The following is a 16,407-nucleotide window of genomic DNA, read 5'->3' as shown; positions in this document are numbered from 1 at the left end:
CTTTTAAATTGTTATATTACTGACTATTAAAGAGGTTGTGGAATACTCGAAGACATTTCCGTCTTTTTTCGGGTATATGTAGCCCAAGGTGTGATGAAATAAAAACGACTATTGTGTCCGTCATTAAATGAGTACAAAAGGTACTTTTGAGAGCTGTTTTTCAGGTCCTGTTTCGACCCGAACGTGCAATTTGTGTAAAAGTCATCGTTGGGGGCAGCAAACAAAACATAGTAAATCGTGACGTAATAAACAGGACTCCCGTAGCATAAACGAGTCCTGTTTATTACGTCACGATTTACTATGTTTTGTTTGCTGCCCCCAACGACGACTTTTACACAAATTGTACGTTCGGGTCGAAACAGGACCTGAAAAACAGCTCTCAAAAGTACCCTTTGTACTCATTTCTTAGGCTACATATACCCGAAAAATGACGGAAATGTTTTCGAGCATTCCACAACCTCTTGAAAAGCCCCGCAGCATAACTATTTTTATGTACAATGTCAATTCTGATTAAAAGTGATTCACGACAAATATTAAAGCTGTTTGCACTGCAGCCATGTACAAGGTGGGTGCTTTTGTTGAACAGGAATACACATGAGTTAGACATCTTGTGCATTGATTGTTAATGAATTAACATAACAAAACACGCCCCAAAGATGGCTGCTGAATGCAATCCGTCTATATATCGGTACCTCATTAAGTTTCCATAAGTGGCAACAGCAGACCAATGTCAGGGAGAAAACTCGTAAGAAATGCTGATCACTGAAAATTATTCTTAGCAAAATGTGATCATTCTGGACTCATGCGTGACTATTTCTGTGACTTTTTCGCAGAGAAGTTCTAATTAGCAATAACAGGTAATCCAAAGCAATAAGTTGCTTTTTTTGCTTGTGAGATTCTCTGCATATTTATGCTTATCGTTTGAATTTAATAAGCAGTAAGCAGTTTCCAGTTATTTAGCCAAAATGCTTAATTTCATGGACATCCCAGACAGACCTTTCTAAGCAGATAAGGATGCTGAGCAAATTTACTGAGAATTGATATTAAGGTATATTGATATTGAAGCGACAGAAGTTTGTTTTTAAGGATCTAAAGAACCCCATTCATTCACATCATCAAGAGTGTGTGTGTGGCCTAATCACAGTGACATGAAGACTGTTCCATAAGGTGGCACATCGTTAGAGACATTTTCTGTCCAATCCATACCCCATCCGCACTGCAGTGTTGTGAATGAGACAATGACAAGCCCAATTTCATAGCAAGTTGCATTTAACACATCATGAAGAATGAACAAATGCACTTGTTTCAGTTAAAGTGAGAGATAGCTTGTCAATTGAGTAGAGACAGCGATGACTTGCAATTGAATTATGATGACAAATTTACAATTCTGCGATGCTGAGTTGAATTTATACACATTTATAATAAACTACGCGTGTACAGGGAAATACAATGCACACTCATTAATGTGTGCTAGTCCACAGAGTTAAAACCAGAGGCTTTAGTTACATACAATTTGTATTACAAGACTGGAGCCAATAAGATGCCATTTTCAATTTGGGCAAAATAATTGTTTACATTTAACCATTTTTTATTTTCATTTACTGAAGTTGTAGTCAAATTACATAGAATTTAGAAAGGAGAACCACTCTGTGGACATATTTTATGACCACTATGTGGTGTCCACATGTAACTTATGTAACATTTTGATACAGAGATTGTCGAAAGAGGTCCATATAAGATCGTGAAAGGAACATAATGTTTAATGGATGAATTTCCCTCTGAGGTCCTTACTGTGAGACACTGTGGTCATAAAATTTTCAATTGATCTGCTATTAAAATGGATTAACAGCTAAATCTCTCATTTTATTTAACGTTAGTTACGGTGTCCACTTGTTAAATTTGCGACAAAATATTATATAAAAAAATCGTCTAAATTTTTGATCCCCATGGCCGTAATTTGTTCTCCAGTATTGTGTCCTTACACAAAGGCATCACTCCAATCTTTGAGGCAATTATAGCAATCGTTGGCACACTTGTTATTAGCCGGTGTCCTTGCCTTCAGCCAATCAGTGAAGAGCTGTTTGTCTTTGTTCAGCACCAGGAACTGACCGAGAACATTGTAGGCCTAGAGTGGGACATGAAATAAGAATGCAATGTCATACTTTTACAATTATTGTTTTAAGATCATGCACATTAAGTTTATCCTAAACCCTCCTCAGTCCTCCTTAATCCTCCGGAAGATTATGGAGGATTTTGGAGGATTGAGGCTGAATGGGTGTCAGTTGGTTTTGAGGGATGCATTGTGTCAAGATTGCAGACTGTACCCAGCATTGTTTATGTTCAGTCATGCATAATTGAGCCCTGCATTACGCTCGATATCATCCGCGCTGCTTCTGAATGTCATCAGCATGTCATGTCACATTTAGCATGGGTGCAATCAGTGGGGGATGGAGGGGGGGGGGAGAGACAAGTCCTCCCACTTTTTTAAGTGGGGGATATATCGTTTGTCCTCCCCCCCCCCCCCCCCCCCCCCCCCCCGCTTTTTCGTCCCCGAATAAAAATTACAGCCTACTATAATGATTCTATAGCTCAAAATAGCTATGACTTCATGACTAAATGACTCCAAACTTGAAAATGATGTTTAAAAGATGACATTTTGCGAAAGATGACATTTTGTGGTCAGAAATTGCCTCAGATTGCACAACAGAGCATCTAGAATCCAACATTTTTTCGACCCTTCAGCGGGTCACGAACCCCACGCTGTCAGGGCTTTGCGCTTCACATAAGAGCTGATCAAGGTATGTCCCCCCCCCCCCCCACTTCTGAGAAGTAATTGACGCCCTTGCTATTTAGAACAAGATTTGTGATGTGTGACGCTGAGCTTTATCAGCAAATTTTCAATGAATGTGCATAAATGTCATGCTAAGATGGCATTTTAGAAAAGGCCAATGACAGCATAATCTCTCGCTATTTCTCACAGTTGAGAAAGGTGTACCAGGTCCACAGCCTACCCTAGCCTTGTTGGATAAGTTATTTTGATATTTGGAGCTGTAGACCTTATGCACTGCAGCCATCTTAGTGGGTGGGTGACTTTGTTCTCCTGGATAGGGGTAAATTAGACTGGAGATCTGACCTCATAAATGAGGATAGGTAACACCTTCAGTGGTCCTGAAATCTTATTACTATATCAGTATCACCTTGGTAATGTAACTTTCCCTGTAGTTTTATTAGCAAAGTTCTCCAGTAGTACTTCTTTCACATTAAGTTGACCCCTACTTCACAGCAGTGTTGTAGTATTTGGTACTCGCACTCAAGTGCTACTCGAGTACTTTTTTTGGAGTACTCGTACTCGTACTTGAATGTCAAAGTACTCGTACTCGATATGATGGTACTCATACTCGAACAGCAGATTGAAAAAGCAGATTGAAAAAGATTGAAAAAGCAGTTAATCACAAGTGATTAACAGTACATATCATTTAAGGCTTAATTCCAGCACAATGTACCTGGTGTCGTATTTGGTAATACTCGTGCTCATACTTGTACTCGTACTCAAAATACAAGTACTCATACTCGGTAGTACAACTACAAGTACTTGTACTTGGACGTTCAAGTAACTCGGAGACTTGTTCTTGTACCCGGAAGCACAAATACTGGTACTCGTACTCGGCAACCTATAGGTACTCGGCAGTACTCAGCACTCGGCAAAAAGTACTCGACTACAACACTGCTTCACAGGCCAATCAGTCAATGAGACACCAGCTGGTATTCAGACTCTTATATCTCTGCCTTGAGAGATTCTGAGGCTGTGTTCGGAATGAGTAGCCTTTTGTTCCTTCACTGTTACTGATCCATAATCAAAGGTGTTGTAGTTATCTCACCTTTTCAAATCCGGCCTCTCCTAACTTCTCACCAGATGCCGGGCCGATTCCACCCAGTTCCGTCACTGCTTTGTCCCGCATGGGTTCAGATACAAATTGCCTGTGTTTGTTGGTGGTTGTCTGTGCCCCTTCAGCCATGCTTGCTGGAGAAAAGGTTCAAGTACGAGCTGGAAAGAATGAGACACAGTGGACACAATCTGAACACTCTGTTGTTAGAATCTTTCCTGTGGGTTCTGATTATTCCCTGTCATGGTGTGAATGTATCGATATTCCCCGGGGCATGCTGAAGACAAGATAATCTCTCCTCTTTAGAAAATGGTGGAACCATCCCACAAAATGTCACTATTACATGCAGGTGGTCAGCGAGTAGTAGTGATAGTGGGGGTACCAGATCAAAATGGAAAATCTGTGGCAAGCCTGAACACGTCGCTCTCGTTTCTAAAAATCCCCAGCGTCAAATTTTTAGAAAAAATCTAATCAAAATCCCCCGATCCCAATTTTAGAAAAAAATCTGATCAAAATCTCCCGATCCCAATTTTTAGAAAAAATCTAATCAAAATCCCCCGCGGCAAAAAAATACCTCCCCAATGATTTCCCGCCCCTCTCCCAATATATCCCCCTCTCAATATCTCAGTCTCGAAATCAGGCCAGGCTCTTCATATTTACACAACACAGACTCACAGCGACTGGTGCGCGAGTCTACAGTCACTTATAAATAAATAAACAAGTTTGAAATTTATTTAAAAACATGTTACTTTAACAAAACATTTTGTAAATCTACCATTTATACACAACATATAGAAAAGCACATTGCAGTGTATTTATGACATCATCGTTATATTAAGACGAGGGGAAGTGTCACTTCCCTTATGACATCATCGTTATAGTGACTAAGCGGGTTTTTTTTTTCAATTTTTATATCATAAGAGATATATCAAAATATCTCGAGTAACGGTACTTTGAAAAAAATCTTGCTTGTGCGATAAATCCGACGCAAAGTTATAAAGCAGCCTATCCTCTTTTTTACAGGTTGCGATGGATAGTCATCATCTGAAAAATTTTTAAGGAGCGCGAGCGCGATCGCGCTCCTTAACACGGTTTCTGGCGCGCGAATAGTTGCGCTCCTGGGTAAATTTGTAAGCTTTATTGTCTACTCCAGTTTTTGTCTACATAAAAGCCAACAGTAAAATCTTGTCAGTCCAAATTTTATATACTTGATTTCTTAACTTGTCATCCCGATGTTTGAACGATTTTGTTGCAAAAAAAATCAACAAAAGTAAGTCGAATACCCACGTAAAATCCACCCATAATCATCGCAAGGATTTTGTAAACATCGCAGTTACTCGAGTGAGTAATCGAACACGCTGTTTATGGCGCATGTAAATTTTATGAAAATAAATATTCATCGTTCCTGAACTTCGCGGTTATTGGTTAATGCGGTGAAGTGTAATGTCAATCAATGTGTTATGAATATTTATAAATGTTAATTTTCTTTTCATCAACGACATGTAGCACGTTCCATTATGATCAAGGTTACTGGCAGGATCGTCATTCAGACGTGCACCGCCGTTAAGTGAATAAAATGAAATAATAATTTCGGTTGAGATCAGTTTATAAATTAGTTTATAAATATTTATAATGTAAAACTTAATAAATAAACCTTTGATGAAGTGAAAACACAAAACAATTATGGAATGGATGGGCTGAGCACTTAAAAGTTACCCACCTACTTTGTAAATCCAACACCCCTATTTTCGATAAAATGGACGTGCTTCCAAATGGGCGGCCCAAGCACACGTGTTGAGTGTGGTGTGTGGGCGACTGTACGGTTCCAATTCCCACGCATAACGCGTACGGTATACGGGGTACATAATAATTCCGGGACATACCGTTATTTCGTTTTACGGCGTTTTGTATTTCCTCAAAAACAAAACAGTAAACGAGCCATTGACCGTTTTGTTGTTTTACAGTTTTGTAAAACGGTCAAACGGTATTAAGATAAATACAGTTATTCCGTTTTATCAGTTTCATAACTTTCATCAACAGCGTAACGATCAATGATTTTTGTTTTACAGTTTTACACAAATAACTTTGAAAAACAGCAAAACGGTCAGTATTCAATACAGACTGTTTTTTTTCCTTTTACTTCAGTGTCATAGTTAACAGTCCGTAATGCATTTTGTGGCCGGGTACTTTTGGTGGGCAAGGCCGGCCGGGGTGGACTATAGGGGACCATATGCCGTGCACGAAGAAGTGTTACCTCGGCATAATAATTCGTGCGTGGTGTGATTCCTGGCGTGACCCTGACCCCATCTACTGCGATTCAGTTGGTGGGGCCGGCTTGAAGAGTTGCAAACAAATATGGCGCTAAAAAAAATTTCAAGGGGGACATTTCACAATGGATACAGGATGGTCGCAGGGGCGGATCCAGGATTTTCAAAAAGGGGGGGCACAAAAACTTTGTGCGCGTTGCACACATAACGAGACTGAAGCGCGAAATCCCTTGCAGGCAGGGTTGAGGGCACTGGAAGCTCTACGATTTTAGATGTTCTCTCCTACCTCATGAGTATTTTAAGCCATTAAGAGCAAAATTCACAATGTTTATTTTTTAATTTTAATAATACTTTTTTTTTTCTATCAAATATAGAATTTAAAGTCACTGTTGATGTTAGCTGAAAAGGAACCCCAAAATTAGAAGGTGCTGATGACAGCCCCGGGTGAAAAAAAAAATGTGAAATGTGTTATTTTGCGAGCGAGCGGAGCGAGCGATCCAAAAAAAGTCATGTTTGCTATTAAAACATACATTTCTACCCAGAAATTTGCCTTGCAAACAAAGAAAATAAAATAAATTGAATTTCATTAAGGGACAGCCTGCCCCAAGCAAGGGCGGATCCAGAACACAATTTTTTTTGGGGGGGGGGGGCCAAAAACAAATTTGGTCCTCCAAAAAAGTGGGTCAAAAAATTACGGCGTGGGGTTCGGGGCCCGCTTAAGGGCCCCGAAAATTTTTTGAATTCTAGATGCTCTGTGGTGCGATCTGAGGCAATTTCTGACCACTTTAACCAATGTTTTTTTGAGGAAAAGATGGTGGTGTACTCATTGCCTGCCTTTTTTGCGATGTCATATAAAAAAAAACCTTGCTTTCGTTTGGGGGGGGCCATGGCACCCTTTGCCCCCCCCCCCCGGATCCGCCCTTGGCCCCAAGCAGCCCCTACCCCCACCCCACCCCATTTTGGTTGATGTTATTGTCGTTTCATTTTTTGGGTTTTTTTTTTTTGCTTCCATCATCATTAATAATATCCTTTTAGTTTTGCCCCTCTCCTGGTATTTTCTTTCTTTTACCATGTAATGTAATTGGTGATTTTAGTTCAATTCGTATTTTCTCCATTATCATCCCGTTTGTGTGTTCCTGTGTGTGTGGGTTTGTTTATGGTGTAAATCGAGCTCGCGCGGATGTGATTGGCTTCACTTTTGAGTCCCAGTATAATGTGTGGTAACTGCGGTCATATATACTTAATTTGTATATACACTTGCATACACTTTAACCACCATTTTTTCCATGTTCTTTTGAAGTCTGCAGGCTAAATAATTTAAGACGAAATGAATTGTCTGCATTCTGCAAGTGTTGTAAATGTTACTCTAGAATATAATTATTTCGGAATACATTTTGAAATTAAGTTTGAAGTCAAAGGGCTGTTGATGATCTTCTCCGTATTCCTTTTAAAATTAGGAAAAACTAAGCATAATTCGTATTAAAATTTCCCCTGGAATCTACAAAAGAATTAACTGAGAGTTCAGAACTTAATGGGCTAGGGTGTTTGAAATCGTTTTACTTTAAAAATAAATCGAGAGAACAAGACATACTAAATCGTATTAAAATAACCCCTATTTATTTGATGTCTCTCTCTATCTGAGGCCGGGACAATATAAAAGGGATGACGATTAATTCTTCGTGTATTTAAAAAATTAAACGCATGGCTTACATTATTTACTCTAGAATATATTTTGGAATATATTTTGACGCTATTATTTGAGGGATGTTGTTAATCCTGATATATTCATTTAAAAATAAGAAAACCGAGCATAATTCGAATCTACAAAAGAATTCACTTAGAGTGCAAACTTTAACGGGCTAGGTTTTTTTTAATCATTTTGCTTTTAAAAAAATATTTAGAGAACCAGACGTAAATCTCTCTCTGAGGTCGGGAAAATAAAAAAAGGGGATGACGATTTTATTCTTCATTTATTTAAAAAAAACCACATGGCCTACATTATTTCGTGTACCGGTACATGTTCTACTCTAGAATATATTTTGGAATATATTTTGACATGAAGCATTAAATGCAAGTGCTGTATTAAATGTGCCCCCAATTCCAGCCGGGAAATAAAAGTGTCTTATAAAAATATATTCTTGCTTTGAAATAAATTTTGAGACAATGATTGACAGGCTACCTTCAAAACTTATACATTGTATATTTTTGTTTATAATTATGTATGATAGTTATGTTCAAAGCGATTGATTTGATAACCGCCCGTCCGCCCGCCATAATGACTCCTCAAAAACGAAAAAGACAGCCATGTTCTCAAAGGAATGTATTTAATGCCCGCCAGCCCTAAGACGACTCGTAAAAAAAAAAAAAAACAGTTGCGAAAAGGGGGGGCACGGGCCGGGTGTACCCCCGTCTGGATCCGCGCCTGGATGGTCGTATGAAGAAGTTGCAGATATGTTGAAGGAAATTGGAGTCCAGCGCGGCTCTTTAATAGCCAATATTCTCAAATTCTGTCGTGAGAACTAGAACGACATAAATGTAAGGAAGGCAATTTCACAGGCAGTGGATCCCCGTCCCAAGGACACATTAACATTCCAAGATGCATTGCTATAATTGCCAACTTAAACCTGAATAAAAAAAATGGTCGACAAGACTATTGACCGTTTTGACATTGTCATGTTTTTGTAAAACAACACTCTAAAAAATAAAGCAACTAACCGTTTATCGCTTTTTACAATTTACAAAAACAATAACAAGGTATATGCTTTTTGTGACTTAATACCGTTACCTTTACAAAACTGTAAAACGACAAAACGGTCAATGGCTCGTTTCCGGTTTTTTTTTGAAAAACGAAATAACGGTATGTCCCGGGATTCATAATGTTATGTTGTGCGCGATCTAATACAGTCAATTGACCGGTTCCGCAAAGTTGACCAGTTCCGCAATTTCGGTAAACTAGCTATTGTTTTCAGGAAGACGAAAACGCCAAGGACTTAAACTTTAGTACTGATGGAAAGGTTATTCAATCTACTTTTCAAAAATGGTTTTAGTTTTAGGATACTCACTTACATTTAAAAATAAATCCCCTACGACCGTCACTTGCCGTTAACGAACTGCCGAAATGGAACGCCGCGCACGGAAGCATGATTTCATGTTTGTCGGCCTGCTACACGATTGTTCAGGGGAATTAAATCATGGCGATAGATGCAACTTGTTCGGAAATTATTCATTATTCCACCATACAAATATAAGATTTGAAGTCTTTGAATTTTTTTTCTATACCCACCAGAGTAACTGCTGGTCGTTTGGCCGGTTCCGCAAACGCATTCATACTGCCTATACAACACTGGCCATGGTGTGACTGTATTAACCAGTGCTGCTATTGACAAGTATTGTTGATGACGGCCCCCTAGCGCGGCGCACATTATTTATATTGGCATGAATCTTTTTTTTGTTGTTGAGAATTTCTATTAATCCTTGTTTAAAAATGTCGAATTTGATGATCATTTCTGGGTGTTCAGAGCAAAATTGAAAACAAAATTGAAACAAAATGATTTTGTTTCTGTCCAGCTTCCGGATAGCACAGTAGGTTTTTGATAAAAAAAAAATCGGACTTCAAAATTTAAAATACAGAAATCTTTCTTAGTGAGCAAAATTCTCACTTAATGTTTTTCCTTTGCTCTAAAAAAATTCACCCCATACTTGGTGTTGAAGCGGTTGTGCCTAAGGGGTTTGGATTCATTTTAGAGTTACAACTCTCCACATCCAGGGTGCATGAGTCAACCCAGGCTAGGAGGTGAGGTTTGTGGGGAACAATTAAAAATAATGCATAATAATATGGAAAATAAAACGCAGGTGTGTTTCTAACCAAAAGGAAATTTCCAGTAATTTAAAATTATCCTTTTTCGGTGGGTTCTAACCTTACTCTTTACCCTTTTAAACAAAAAGAAAAATAGGTACACTAATATTTCATAATGAAGACCAGTCTCTCGTCAGTACAGAGACACAAATTTTGATTGTTTTCTTGGAGCACAAGATTTGTCAAAAACTATAAACCATTTCTCAATTTTTGTCTCAACTTGGTCATAAACTAAATGATTTATATAAAATTTCTGTTTCATACAGACAATGCCAAAGACAAAGAAGAAGATTACGCCAGCCTCCTGATGGGCCATAAGAGGCCATCTGCACATCTTTTTCAGCTTTAACTGTTCAGCCAGACAACAGTGGGTAGGCCTAGATGTGAAATTACACCGTTTTTCTGGAAGTTGTGATATTCCAAAGGGAGCCAGAGTTTTTGAACGGCATTTTGAAATGATCTCCGGTACATCTACAAGAAACTAGCGTTCATTTTTGACAAGTTTGGGTTGGAAATACCTTACGAAAGGTTCAGCTCATTTGTCCCACAACGATAGTGCAGAGCGATTTTCCGTGAGTCGACAACCGGGCTATGCCCGCAAGCGCGGCCGGTCAACTGGCCACCCGTGCACGGTGACATTGTTTGTGCGTAGTACCATTCGACATTTTGTAATGGCGTTACTTGTACATTTCTGTGACCTTTAATACTTTCGATCTTTTTATTTTTGGTGCCCAAGACCAAATATTCATATAATTATTTTCCTTTTCTATTTTATTAATTTTGAGGATTTATGTGACAAAAAAGTGTTTCTTTGACAGAAGATGTATGACCGGACTTAAATTAATTGGATTTTTGTTTGGAGGGCGCTCTATTGATCAATTTGGATATAAATTTAGAAAACCCCTCAAAAACACGGTTACACCACATGATACATATGCAAACTTAAACAAAACCAGATTTTTAGTAAAATTCCTGGGTCAGAGCTTCTCAGCACTCGGCTTTAATTTAATCATGGGACAAATGTAAAACCCAATTTATACATATTAATTTTCTTATTAAACGGACAATGATAGTTAAAGAAAACTGATCAAGAAACACTAAAGAACCACAAGTCAACTCCAAGTTGTTTTTCATTTTTATTTCCACATCAGGATGATTCACAAACAAGTAAAACGTAAACCTATTAAATTGACATTGATTAAGCACTCAATTTGTAGTGAACAGTCGCATCTGTTTCTCAGTTCTGATGCAAGTGTGTGTGCATGATATGAAAGGCTTCAGGAAATGATTTGGATTGTTTTACTTTGAGCACAAAACATGGCAAATCGAGCTCCTCGGACTTAATTCCCAGGAGAGCAATTTTGGGTGCTCAAATTGAGCTCCTCGGATTTCCCAGGAGAGCGATTAACTGAGCTCCACGAATTTCTAAAAATGAAGGCCTGCATACACTTATGGGTGGCTAGACTTTTAGTGATTGTGTATTATGAAAACCTACATTATTGCCAGACTTTAATGTTAAAAACAATTTACCTTTTGGCTGGTGACTGCAGATTCAGCGTTGACAAATGGTTGACCTCTGTACCGATCGACATATGATGTTGAAATGACATGCCAATTAGTTGCACACCTCACGTACGTTAATGAAATATGACACCCGCGGAAACTTAGTCTGAGCATGCGCACATAAATTATTATAATTGTAATCCGAAACCACGCGAGAAGACGCATTACGCACGCGTTTGTGACGTCTCTATGCAAAAACGCGCATGAACTTTTCGCGCGAACTTGAAATCGAGCCCCAGAATTTTGCTTTCTCTCTCATAATCCGGATTTTTTGGGCGATTTTCCTTTGGCTATTATAATACTCCATGAATTATTGTAATTTTCCGAGAACCGAGCTAATATTTTTTTGCAATGAAAGATAGGTTCATCTCGTTCGCGTATTTCACGCTTTCCATGTCATGTTTACGTGTAATTGTATAGGGAACTTACCTGCGTGCAAAAGTATAGGCAGATTGACGAGTGCTTAACCAGTTCCGTGAGAATCTTGTTTATTGCAGCTGGGGGTCTTTTAAATCACAAGATAATCCATTCCAATTGTTAAGTACAAATAGTAATTATTAGATTATAAGCTTTTTATTTTAATTGCTACCATTTTTAAAGTAAAATTTGCCATTTTCCCCTTCTTTACATTTAGCCAAACCTTGTCCACCATTGCCATTTTTAGTTTCAAACTCTCTCCTGTTTGAATATTTTGCCTTTTTGGGCATAGTTCATGAATCTCCTACCCTCAGAATTCGCAAATAATTAACAAATCAATTGTTTATTAGTAAATCACTGGAATTTAATATTAAACTCTTACTACAATCTTTAAATTAAGGCAGTGTATATTTTGCCGGAGACGGCAAACCTTAAGTAAACGTTAGTTTGCCGGATATGCACTGAACATGCGCATTTACTGTTTTTTTTTTACTCAAACATTTTCCGGTGACAAATTTTAGTCTGGCTCCATGCCAAAATTATCGTTGTAACCTCGTATTCACAAGATGGGATTCAGACCATTTTATAATTTCGGACTATATTTCCCTTTTAAAAAAAATCCTCCAGAGCCACAAATCTGAAAAAGAAAATGTAATACTTTGCAAAAAAATGTTTGAGACATGTAAAAATAATAAAAGAAGAATATTCTTATTTATTTCGGGATGAGAAAAAAAACTTTAAAAATGTGGTGCGGTCGGAATCGACCCCGAGTCTTTCCACTTTAATACTAGAGCCTTTGCTTAACCACTACACCAAACGTGCTACACAACTTTTCGAGGGAATTTAATACATCTTATAATTCAGCCCTATCTTAAAGAGTACAGCGCCCTCTGTTGATATGGATTGCCGCCGGCAAACCTTTAGTAAACGTTAGTTTGCCGTCACCTCCGGCAAAATATCCACTATCTTAAAGTAACTCCAATGCCAGCGTTTGAAGAGGCTAGACCCAAGATGTTTGTTAAAATTTACATTTTATTTTTATTTATAAAGGTCTTTATTATGATTACAATAGGAACAAGTTAAAAATATATTTCAATTATATAAAAGGGTTATTCTTGTATTAATTTTGTTAAAGGCTGGTCATAGTTCTTTTCTTCATAGTGTCCTTCATCATGTCATCTTGTAGATTCAGGCATTGTAGATTCCTTGTCTGCATCATCATCATCAGAAGGAACGACAGTCCCCGGACGACACTCAAAGCATCTCCATACAGCAAAAAAAAACCCGTACACATATAAGGAAAAATAAGCAATGTTAAAATATTTCAAAACGCAACATAATACATAAATAATAGATATCAGAATCAATTTGAGAGATTTGAGTTTGGCATGGAGAAAAGAACCCTAGCCTATATTTTTTGGGCCTCATGTATGACCACTTACAATTATTTGCTTTGGTCTCTTTCCATTCTTTATAACCTTTAAAAAAATTCAATATTATTCTTTTTTTTTCCCCCAGTGAAAAACGACTTGGTCTAAAACATGAATTAATTTGTATATTTTGTCTGTAAAGTTGTGGGTAAAAGCGTGTAGGCCCAGTGTAGGCGTAGACACGACTTCTACAACAAAAAATTAATTCATTGAGCCCCCCCCCCCCCCCCTTTTCTGGCCTTTAAATTTATAAAAAGAAAAAAACAGTAGTGTTGCCGTCATGGCCGTTGGAATTACATGAATTGTATGTTAACTTCTACTTCTTAGTCTCCAATTTCCAAAGGCAACTTGCAATTGATCAGTTTTCGTATATTACTGAACAGAACCAAATCCCCTTTTACCCGTATAGCTCTCAAAACTCGACTCCAAAGCGACGGTATAACCACCAGTCAAAAGCGATGTGTGTTGTGGGGGCGCGAGGTCCAACTCCCGGCACGCTGTTGCAGACTGCACGGTGCCCGTGATGCCTGGCGACTTCACCGCGTGGTCCGTGCGGTGTCAAATTTCTTCCCACGAGTATCGGTTTGCATGCAAGTCATGACATGTCGTTGTACGTGGTTTAGAATGGCAGATCCGAGGTTTCTTGACTTCCACAAGACATAATAGAAGCACAAAATCCTCTATTTCCTGAAAGATTCAGCATTTCGTACTCATTCAGCCACTTCCCAGTGTACATTTCCTGATGCTCACCACGAGTCACATGCGTTTTTGAGTCAAAATGTCGCCGAAAATGCGATATTCAAGGACGAATTTTGACGATTAAAAAAAATATTAGCTGCTTTCCCGTAAGGAAAACAATGAAGTATACTCCTTCGTTCACTACATTTAAGAAGTGAGAATTCCCTAAAAAATCCGGATTTTAAAAAATACCCAAATTTGATGAGATATCAGAAAAAAATTCGATTTTCGTGCAAAATCATACTAAAATTCAAACTTTCATAAAACGATTTTGCAAGCTGATATTTTCATAATTAAAAAAATATTTATCATGTTGATAAGGCCTCCTTACCAACTGGGGTGCATAGAAACCGCCAGGGGCGATGTCGTCACTGATATAGGGTGAGTAACTTCGCGTTTTGATAAATGAATATTCATAATCCGATACTGCACGTGTGTACGCGCGCGTACAGCCGCCATTTTGCGCGTGCGCAAACTAAATTGCGCGGAATGTGGTACGTGCGCGCGCGGCCAGCTTGAGCCAGGTATTGCACAACGAAATACTGAATTGCGAAAGATTTTTCTGGAAATTTCCAAAGCTAAATTTAGGCCAAGTTCGGGCAAGGACCATTTAGTCGACTAGCGGTTGATTTGTGACGTACCTGACGCCTGCGCATTGATAGCAACGTGCATCGGCGACGGAACACTTTTAAAAGTGGGGGGGCAAAGTCCAGTTACTGTTCCCGGAGCAGAATTAAAGCAAAATCAAAGCAAATGGGAAAAGTGTGAAGTTGGTCCGAAACGAAAGTGTGACCTACGTAATGTCTGCTAACCTATGCATGTGGACTATTCCTACCGTAATTTTCGGAATATAAGCCGCGGCTTGATTTTGCCCATGAAAATGTTTACTGCGGCTTATACACAGGGCGGCTTATACGCTGAGCCTTGAAGAATAAAAATAAAATTCACATGTGTAGTTAATGTACTGGTATAAGGAGAGAGGTGTTGCTGAAATGAATTATCAATTAAAAAAGTCATTAACAAACCGAAACCAAGGTACCGAGCGGTAAAAAGTACGGTGAAAGCTGTCTTCGACGCTTGCGACCAGCCGTACGTGATACCATGATTGGTGTGCAGCTAGCTGCATGCTTTACCCCAGCGGACCACACCATTTGTGGTAATGAAGGGGTGTACTTTCTTGGGAACAATAATTACCAATATTTCTGCATTTAAAAAAAAACGAAAAAAGACGACTAATACTTTTTATGGTGTTCGAAAAATTTCTTTATTAGATAATAAGTTGTTCAACGTCACAGTATATATTTTTTTCTTGAAACGAATTCAAGAAACGATGTAAAACTCAAAACAGGGACTAAATCACCCCTTACAAAATTAATGGATTCGTCCATAAAAAAAATGTCAGCATCGTTTCGTACGGCGTTAAAGGGTCTTTGGTTTTGACTATTTTTGAAGAAAGTAACGATCGAAACTTGAATTTTTTACGTTACTATTCCCTAGTAATCACAAAAATTTGAAAAGTTTTGAGGTAAAAACGGACCTGTTTATTCTTAGGACAAAACAAGTCAGCATCTGTTGCCACAAAAGCAAGATTTGTAGCGCTCCAGTCAGACAACACACGGTGGGTTGCATACTCTCTCACGTACTGCGGGAAAATGTTGTCATTCACCGGCGCGGCGCAGGCTGCCTGGCCGGCCATGCACTAACTTTTAAGGCCGGGGACCGGGACGGGGCAGCCGGCAGCAGTTCTCGGTGTTTATTTCTCATCATCAATTTCCATATTTGTTTGTAAGAGTATCGATTGAAAATGATTTGATATAAATTTTGTGGCCCTTTTTATAGCTTCTGTAGTGTAACTGGAACTGGTTCAGAGCTTTTTGACTAGAATTTGGAGGCCTTACAAAATTGAAACCGCTGCGGTGGGTGCGGCTTATATACGCCGACTTCAGATCTTAATTTGCAGATTTTTGCGTGCTGCGGCTTATACACCGCGCGGCTTATATTCCGAAAATTACAGTATATTCCTATTTTTCGTATCATTTTTCAAATTTTGTGTCGCCATACTCACTTAGGTATAAGGCCTATTGTCAAATTTCAACCCCAGCCAGGGGTGTTAATCGCTATTCAAGAGTGGGGGAACATACCTTGATCAGAACTGATGCGAGCGTGAAGCGTGAAGCCCTTGAGGCGTGGGGTTCGGGGCCCGCTGAAGGGCCCCGAACAAAAAATGGATTCTAGATGCTCTGTGGTGCGAT

At 38.8% G+C, this 16,407-nt stretch overlaps 1 protein-coding gene across 9 annotated transcripts; it reads right to left on the bottom strand.

Moving 5' to 3' along the window:
* Positions 1 to 1,303: 1,303 nt before the first annotated feature.
* On the bottom strand, positions 1,304 to 11,639 carry LOC119742855 (barrier-to-autointegration factor-like). 9 transcript variants are annotated; one of them, XM_038219068.1, is made up of 4 exons: positions 6,942 to 6,953; positions 4,082 to 4,084; positions 3,879 to 4,045; positions 1,304 to 2,125 (listed from the first exon to the last, which is right to left on the bottom strand). In XM_038219068.1, the coding sequence occupies exons 3-4, from the start codon at positions 4,014 to 4,016 to the stop codon at positions 1,979 to 1,981; spliced, it is 285 nt and encodes a 94-aa protein (XP_038074996.1). In that variant the 5' UTR covers positions 4,017 to 4,045; positions 4,082 to 4,084; positions 6,942 to 6,953; the 3' UTR covers positions 1,304 to 1,978. The 9 variants fall into 9 exon arrangements, with proteins under 9 accessions (XP_038074996.1, XP_038074993.1, XP_038074990.1 ...); XM_038219065.1 differs by lacking the exons at positions 4,082 to 4,084; positions 6,942 to 6,953 and adding an exon at positions 11,538 to 11,639; XM_038219062.1 differs by lacking the exons at positions 4,082 to 4,084; positions 6,942 to 6,953 and adding an exon at positions 5,168 to 5,250.
* Positions 11,640 to 16,407: the final 4,768 nt, after the last annotated feature.

Source organism: Patiria miniata, unplaced genomic scaffold, assembly GCF_015706575.1.
Source record: "Patiria miniata isolate m_02_andy unplaced genomic scaffold, ASM1570657v1 HiC_scaffold_6, whole genome shotgun sequence".
NCBI lineage: Eukaryota > Metazoa > Echinodermata > Asteroidea > Valvatida > Asterinidae > Patiria > Patiria miniata.
This window is presented reverse-complemented; position numbering and strand designations above follow the sequence as displayed.